The sequence below is a fragment of the Bombyx mandarina genome, chromosome 09 (genome assembly GCF_030267445.1).
Source record: "Bombyx mandarina strain Sakado chromosome 09, ASM3026744v2".
NCBI classification, from domain to species: Eukaryota; Metazoa; Arthropoda; class Insecta; order Lepidoptera; family Bombycidae; genus Bombyx; species Bombyx mandarina.
In genome coordinates, this window is record NC_143216.1 from 13,184,607 (window position 1) to 13,193,159 (window position 8,553).

Consider the following 8,553-nt stretch of genomic DNA (forward strand, 5'->3'; position numbering starts at 1 on the left):
AGTGACTCACTCCAACATAAACGATTGCTCTCACTCTGCGAAACATCGTCCCACATGGCGTCGCATCGCGAGAGCATCGGTATCACAGGATCCGACTGATGCATGACCACGACCACTCTGTCAAGAGTGTACGAATAGGAAGAACCATACATTTCTTATACGAACGAAATGTCATTTCGTGCTATCAATACATAACACTAACAGACTTATAACTCAATGGAATAACACATTTCCACTTTACTGGTGGTAGGACCTCTTGTGAGTCCACGTGGGTGGGTACCACCACCCTGCCTATTTCTGCCGTGAAGCAGTAATGCGTTTCGGTTTGAAGGGTGGGGCAGCCGTTGTAACTATACTTGAGACCTTAGAACTTGTATCTCAAGGTGGATGGCGCATTTACGTTGTGGATGTCTATGGGCTCCAGTAACCACTTAACACCAGGGGGCTGTGAGCTCGTCCACACATCTAAGCAATAAAAAAAAATAAAAAATATACGACCGTTAACATATTTTTTTTAACCTGCAATGAAAATCGAATGCTATGCTTCGGTAGATTGTTAATTGTAGTCCATTGCGTGCTATGTATTGTAAAATCATTAGTAAAATGTAAAAAGAACATGACGGGTCGTTGACCGTCTCTAATGAAACTTTTTGGATATTTTTTTATTGCTTAGATGGGTGGACGAGCTCACAGCCCACCTGGTGTTAAGTGGTTACTGGAGCCCATAGACATCCACAACGTAAATGCGCCACCCACCTTGAGATATAAGTTCTAAGGTCTCAGTATAGTTACAACGGCTGGCCCACCCTTCAAACCGAAAGGCATTACTGCTTCACGGCAGAAAAAGGCAGGGTCGTGGTACCCACCCGCGCGAACTCGCAAGAGGCCCTACCACCAGTAATTACGCAAATTATAATTTTGCGGGTTTCATTTTTATTACACGATGTTATTCCTTCACCGTGAAAATCAATCAATAAATACGTGTGACAATAACCTCATTTCTCAATATTTAACGCGAAAACCATTAATTGAAGTATAGACGCCAGTCACCATAGCCGAAAGCGGCGTGAGTAATTCTTGTTATTACAGCTAACAAACGAGACTATAAAAGCGTTTTTATTGCAGTTGCCCACCTTTCAAGGACGAATCGAAGAGTCTCGAAGACAACATCCCGAATTCGATCGTCATACGTCCGGACTTCGACTGCGGATCGCCTACTTGCAACTACCGCGTTGTCGAATGTAAAATCAGTAATTTCGACGAACATAAACGCGTTTCTACGGCCAATGCTAATGTACACAAGAATCCTGACTACGAACATACGAGACCTGCCTCTGTTTCAATATCAATACCGGACGAAGGAAAAGGTTAATGACCCCTAAAAACGGAATTTTTACTTTAATAAACTTTATAATAAATCGACGTTCATAACGGGCAGAAAGAATTCTAAAGACGAAATATCTGGCGTGTTTATTATATTCACAACCAATGTTATTACGATTAATAAATAAATATCGACAAATTGCAATAACTTCTGCTCAATTGAATGTTCGTCTTCCGCTGTGCTCACTTCCAGTTTGATGAAAAATCTCACTAAAATGAAATAAAAGAAAGCTTTCATTTTTCTAGAATTCCAATATTTATTTAGATGCTTCAGTGAAAGTGTGAGTTGAATTAATAAATAGAAACGACAATAACCCGTTAATTGTTTTTCATTTACGCGCCAAATATTTACTGATCAGTAGTCGGTGATCTTGCTTCGTTAACATAGTATAGTAAAGTATGTGTAGTAATTTAGAGTATAAAAATATTGAAGAACAAACAAAGACAACTTCTTCCAAATTAAAAAATGAACTGAGCATTTTTGTTATTTCTGAGTGTGACCAAAAACTAAAATCTTTTTATTTCCAGGTTTTAGATTTTTAACTGTCTCGTTATTTTATGAATTGAATTCGTTTTAAATACCTACTTTAACGTGTGCTTGAACTAAATGTTGCTATATTCAAAAAGATGTTCTTGAACCGTGCGGGTGCTTTTTATTGTTCGCTATTGAAGCTTTTTAAAGTAGTCGTTTTGGACATTTATCATTTTCAATAATTCTCACGCTGATAAAAATTTCGCATTAATGAAGCGATAATCTTAAAAGACATTTGGGGTCTATAATTGACTGATAAGTGGTGAAGTTCTATCGCCGCCTGTCGTGTTCGAAGAACCTATTTAGTGCAAATCAGCCATTAATTAACGTAGTAGGTTTCATGTATATTTAAATGAGTTTTAATGTTAAAAGTTAATAAATTGTGCAAGGGCGGATCCAGATTTGGCGCCAGGAGGGGGTCACATAGTCGTGGGCAAGTTAAGAACTTATAATTTAATTTTGATAACAATAGATAATAAATAAATCATGATGTTCTTCAATTAGACCAAGTTAGTTCAAGTCCTGGAACTAGCTCAGGGGGAGGGGGTCATGACCCCCATGACTCCCCCCTGGATCCGCCGTTGAAATTATGCGAAAGATCAAACATATAAAAGATGAATACTCAAGATCGTGTTCAGTGTGCTTAGTGCGAGCTTTTTAACGCTCTCGATATCGTAAAAGTGAACTATAATTTGTATGCAGTTGGATCAGCGCCCCTAGCGGCAAACCGCAGGCAAACGGTCCAACTCCATACAAAATCGAGTTAACTTTTACGCTATCGAGAGCGTTAAAAAACTCGCACTAAGCACACCGGTCTAATTTCAATTTAATATTTCACTCGGGATTCGAATAATTTACAAAAGCAAAAATCGCTCAGAGTATGGTATGAGCTTCAAATTTCAGTAGTAAAAAGAACTTAACTTTCATGCAAATGATCATCCCACATTCTAGTCGTTGACATACAAACCTTTGACTTGTCACCTCGGCGCGTTTACGGTGTACCAACGTAAACATTTTTGGCTCACTAGGATTATTGTTCCATATAATTACTAAGTATGTATTGATATTTAGAGTCGTCTATTATCAAAGGTGGCAATCTGTGCATTTGGACAAAAAAAAATTATTGATATGTCAATACAGATTGATTTGAATATAATCGTCTCCTTCAAAGAATACGGTTCAAAACCTGCATTAAATAAAGGTTAATAGTTAACCTGTTATTTATCTAAGATGTCGTTCCGAAGAGTTTTGTGACTGCCAATGGAATACAAAGTCAATAATTCGTTTTTCTGATTTACCAATCATTGTCCAAAAGTCAGATTGCCGGCTTTGATAATAGTCGACTCAATTTTATAGAAAATTGTCCAAACATACACGTATGATGTATGTTTAAACTTAATGTTAGTAGGTATAAGATTATAGGTGTAAGAATAGGTACAGTAAACAATAACATAACCTAGTTTTAGTTCAGAAATGTGATATTTTCCTTTAATTCGTACATGAAGCTATTTCGTTGAATAACTAATCATTATTTTAAATCGGACTTTGTATTATCTGTGTCGTTTTCATTCATTGCTAAATTTTGTTTCATTCATTATTTCATTATTTTGGTGGGGGAGCCAAAAAAGTTGCCAAAGTAAGGATTCATCACGTCCACTAATGCAATACAACCTATGATTATTCATGTAAAAATTGTTTTATTCTTATATCACATTATGTGCTCAGAAAAGACAATTTAGTGTGTGACATGGATTAGTTAAAATATTTCTCATGTTATTTTAGATGTATCACTACCTATCTGTTGGTATTACTCTATCACTTGCAAATTTGTGATGAAGGCATTTAATGGCCAAGTTAATTGAAAACATAAGAAATGTATTTTTTTTATAATCAATAGATAAGTGCCACGGCCCACGCCTAAACGTGTAATATTATTGTATACTTATTAAGCCTATTTAATATTGTTATTATATTAACGTAAGGACGAAATGAAAATATAAGAATGAATTTGAGAAATGTCTTTTGTTTAAAATTATTTCCTTTAAATAGTTAAAATTTCCCATATAATGAGGAAATCGTTGAAAGTTACATCACTACAGCCGTATGTATACGGCGAAATAGACGCTATCAGTTTTAAAGTAGTATTAGCTGTCAAAGTCACTGCCTGTACTCAAACTAGATTAGCGAGATGCTGAGGAATTCGTTTTTTTTTTCCCTACCTATGCTGATAGCCTTGAGAGGTTATATCAGCGTTACCGGACGAGTAGGTGAGCTCACGGGGCTCAAACCTGGCGAAGATGCTAACACTGACCCTAGCAAGAGCAGTGCTTCGCAGAATCTACCACCGGATCGGAAACGCGACCCGCTGAGTAGATCCGGCGAGAAACTCAGTGGGCTGTGTCTGTGGGTTAGTTTACTCGCCGAGCCCTTCGTCAAGGGACGGGTTCGACTAAAAAGATGACCGGTGCTTGAGGTACCCAAAAATTGGGATTTTTGGGATTTATGACCAGTAATTCGACCTCATTAGAAATTTAAGATGTTCCATGTTAAAATTCCCATCTACTGCGAGTGTGTTCTGTCTTAATTAAATAATACACTCTATTTTAAGTTTATGTATTGTCTGCCAGCCCGATCGGGGCAGAAAGTTATGCGGTAGGCAGCGGCTTGGCTCTGCCCTTGGCATTGCTGGAGTCCATGGGCGACGGTAACCACTCACCATCAGGTGGGCCGTATGCTCGTCTGCCTACAAAGGCAATAAAAAAAAAAAAAAGAAGAAAATAGGGGTCAGTAGAGACCTTTTTCAAGGCGTAGTCTCCTGTGAGAAATTGGGGGAGGTGAAGGACCTCGGCCCCTCTCTTCTCCCGTTCTTCCTCGCAGGAGGCGCCGGAGTCCGACATAACCCGGTCCGTTACCCCCCTCGACCGGGTATCCGTAAATGGATTCCCAAGCGTTAAAAAAAAAAAAAAGGGGTCAGTAGAGACGGTCAACGACTCGTCATGTTCTTTTTACATTTTACTACTGATATCACCTTCGCTTCGCTGTAACAACTGGGCCGGCCGCTGTCAGTCCTTCACGAAGATGAAGACCTTTATCTAAGATTTTTTAAGTAAATACTCTTCTATGTAAATATTTTCTCTATGTAGGTTACCGGTGCCTTACGTGGTGCACTGAGGTAATTATGTCGATTACTCTCTTCGAACTTCTTAATAGGGCGCCGGAATTTTTAGTAGACGTAGGAAAAACGTGTCCGAAGATACTGAAAATGAATCTATTTCTAAGATATCTAAAAGATTAAAACATACATTAACAAACAAAAGAAGGCAAAGTTAAGCAATCCGGGCGATTAGTAACAGAAATCGACATAACTACTCCAGTTCCCCACGTGGGGCACCGGTGGCCTACAAGGTAGTCAACGTATTAATGTAATTAGAAGTATCCTGTCATTGTCAAACTCTGTTACTGTGAGTGTCCCTGACTCCCTCTAAGTAGTTTTAAATCGGTCTACATAAACGGTTACGACGACTTCGTCCATACAGTGGTGAAAGAGTTTGTTGTCGTCACAGGGGATTTCGTTGATGCTGTAATGTTTGTAAACATACTCTGATATGAGGAACGTGTAATATAACATTATAGAAAATGGTGCTTCAGTCATCATGATGAAAGCAGTAGGGGTTTGAAAGAACTTCAAGAAATTTACATCTGAACCATAACCGAAAAAAACCATGATTATTTTCGATTTCTTGTTTTAATTGTGACATGCGACTTAGCGTCACTGTCTTGTCAATGGATCAATCAATGTTAATGTTACAGGTTTTTAATGGTCTTTTCTAAAATATTTAATCTGGCCATGAAGTAATCCTTGGATCTACCCAAATGGGGTTGGCCGGTTAAAGCTTTTCTCAGATGTCGCCAGCGTAGCTTGTTCCCTTGTCACAGAGAGCCGCCATTTTGTGTGTTTTGCGTTCGTGATATTTCGGCATTTTGTGACTTTGATACGGTTCTTATTACTTTCTAAGTAGTGCTAAACAGTTTTACAACATGTATTCCAACTGGATAGTTAAAGAATTAAAGGAGGAGTTGAGAAAACGTGGTGCATCTTTACGAGGAAAAAAAGTGGATTTTGTCGAAAGGTACAATGTTGATGTTTTATTTTAATTTAGAAAACTTCTCTCAAACTGTTTCCGGTAGATATTATTATAATAATATTAAATTGTGTACCTTAAGAACTTTATTCCTTGTAGCATGTGCAAAAAGAATTGCTCACATTACACACATTACCTACCAACTAATGTATTATTTTATTTTTTTCAGATTAGAGCCATATGACCAAAATTTTAATTTTGAAACAAAATTAAAAAATAGCTCTAGCAAAATATGCTAATATATATGATTTGCTAGTGGAGCCATGTGGCATTTTCATTAGCCAAGAGCGCCCATATCTTGCTGCATCTCCTGATGGTGTGTCGGGCGAAGAAACTATAATTGAAGTGAAATGTCCATACGCTAGCAGAAAACATGAAATAAATATAACAACGGTGCCTTACTTAGAACAATGTAACGGGATATTGTCTCTAAAAAAACCTGCACATATTATTATCAAATCCAAGGGCAGTTATACTGCTCAGGCAAAACATACTGCAACTTGGTTATTTACACCTACAAGGACATCAAAGTGATTTATGTTGAAAAAGACAATAATTTTATAAATAATATGATAAATAAATGAGATATCTTTTATGAAAATATTTTCAAAGAAGCATTGTATGAAAAATATCTGTATTATAACTATACACACTTGTCGAAATAAATAATCAGGAATATTTTAAATTATTTTTATTGACAATTCCTTCTCTAAAATTACATAACATTACACATATGAAATATATAATAAGCTTAATTAGTAACATTCAAAATTGATCTTCTATTGATATGCCGACCACTCTACTCCAGCGATACCTTATATCAATGACATTGGCATAAGTGTGATTAAAACTAATGAAAACTTAGATGCTGTTTCCAACCCGGTGTAGTATTGCACTGTCTCATCGTCTGCAAGTAATAGCTCTGTAGAGAACAATCTTAATATATTGGATGTTTGAGTTCCAATAGTAATATGATGCCTTGTAATTGTTTCATCTATACTAGAGTTATTATTTTCTATTAGAATTTCTTGAGAGACATTTGAATCAAAATGCACATTGCTGTGTTCTTCAAAGGGTACGAGTTTGTAACCTTTGTTCTCTATTTTTTGTTTCTTCAGAAACTGGTTTCATATTCCATGAAAATATAGATGGTACAGCACCTTTCTTCAGATATTTATGTTAATGTTTGACACCTACAACACAAAGAAAAACATTTAAATATACTATCACAAGGACACCTGACCATGGTTCAAAATATTTGTTATTACAATGGATGCAGCGATTTAGATAGAACTTTCAATAGTAACAGCTGATAATGAACAACAGCTCATGAGGAATGCGTTTCCTCCAGTCTGATTTTGTGTTTGTTAAAAGGTTCCTTAGAACATAAATCTACTTGCAAAATATGTTAGCAACGAATAGTGTGCCTAACTAATTATTATTGGATTTTTTTAATAAGAGAACAAAGATGTGTGCTACACCTAGTCATGCATTATAAATATTTGACAGAAAGAAACATACCTGTGTATTTACTAATGTTTTCATAGTCAGATTCTACAAAGTGTTTACGACATAACCTCGAACTTTTTGTGGGAGTACTTTTTTCGCGTCAAATGGCCTTTAACCACAGTCTTCCAATTTTCTTGACCTTCGGAATTGATGTACTCCATTTTCTGAGCATATTGGCACAAAACAACGCGTCATTGTGCTTAAAATAATTTTTAATCAAAAATTCCAATACAAATATTGAATGTTATGGGAACAATGCACACAAGCGCCACTTTGACAGTTGCCAACCCCATTTTCATAAATAAAAAAAATAAACTAAAAAGGTTTTTTTAATTTATACTTCTTTATTCCAATAAGACAATTAATTTTACAGGGTTACTTTAACGACAGTATCTTTTTTGCAGAACAATACAACTAATAAATATTATGTGTTTTTCAGAAATGGTTTAAATTTCATTATTATTATTCATAGTGCTAACTTATTCTTCTACTCCCCTACCAGTTTAACTAAATAAAATTAATTAAAAAGTAAGACTGAATTGAGAGCACTGTTTGTTTGTTTTTAAATTCAAAAGCTGGCAAGAGTGAGACACATAAAAAAGGGACTTTTGGCGGGAATGCGAGGAGTGAAGTTGTGTGATTTGTTTTATTTTGTCTATTTAGTGTTTCTTCAGGTGTAAATGTGTAACAACGGTGGCTTATTAACTGTTTAGTATCTGTGAAAGTGCACAAATGTAGGAAAATTAAACAAAGCCGCTGAACGTCTCTTCTCGGGATCCTCTAAAAAATGTCTCAGTAAATGACCACCATTTTACTGAGATTATATTTCATCTCATTTCATTTCATGCCATGTTTCATTTAACCAACTTAATTTCATTTCATAATATCATTTTTCATATTTATTAAAAAAGATTTCATTAAAATTAAAATTAAACTTGACCTAAAGGTCCTAGTTACCAAGTCATAAAATCCCTTAAAAAAAAGCAG

General features: G+C 36.0%; 1 protein-coding gene and 2 long non-coding RNA genes across 5 annotated transcripts in view; 2 read left to right on the top strand and 1 right to left on the bottom strand.

Moving 5' to 3' along the window:
* Positions 1 to 3,931, top strand: part of LOC114242160 (uncharacterized) — a 111,592-nt gene extending 107,661 nt beyond the window's left edge. For all 3 annotated transcript variants that reach the window (XM_028173216.2, XM_089730023.1, XM_028173217.2), the window contains exon 7: positions 1,126 to 3,931. In XM_028173216.2, the coding sequence (XP_028029017.2) occupies positions 1,126 to 1,372 (247 nt within the window). In that variant the 3' untranslated portion in view covers positions 1,373 to 3,931. The remainder of the gene's footprint in view (positions 1 to 1,125) is intronic.
* A 1,837-nt stretch (positions 3,932 to 5,768) lies between these two features.
* On the top strand, positions 5,769 to 6,742 carry LOC149502367 (uncharacterized). Its single transcript, XR_016323600.1, has 2 exons — positions 5,769 to 6,045; positions 6,227 to 6,742. It is a non-coding gene; the product is annotated as an uncharacterized LOC149502367 (long non-coding RNA).
* Positions 6,743 to 7,182: 440 nt separating this feature from the next.
* On the bottom strand, positions 7,183 to 7,848 carry LOC149502368 (uncharacterized). Its single transcript, XR_016323599.1, has 2 exons — positions 7,579 to 7,848; positions 7,183 to 7,250 (listed from the first exon to the last, which is right to left on the bottom strand). It is a non-coding gene; the product is annotated as an uncharacterized LOC149502368 (long non-coding RNA).
* Between the last annotated feature and the right edge of the window lie 705 nt (positions 7,849 to 8,553).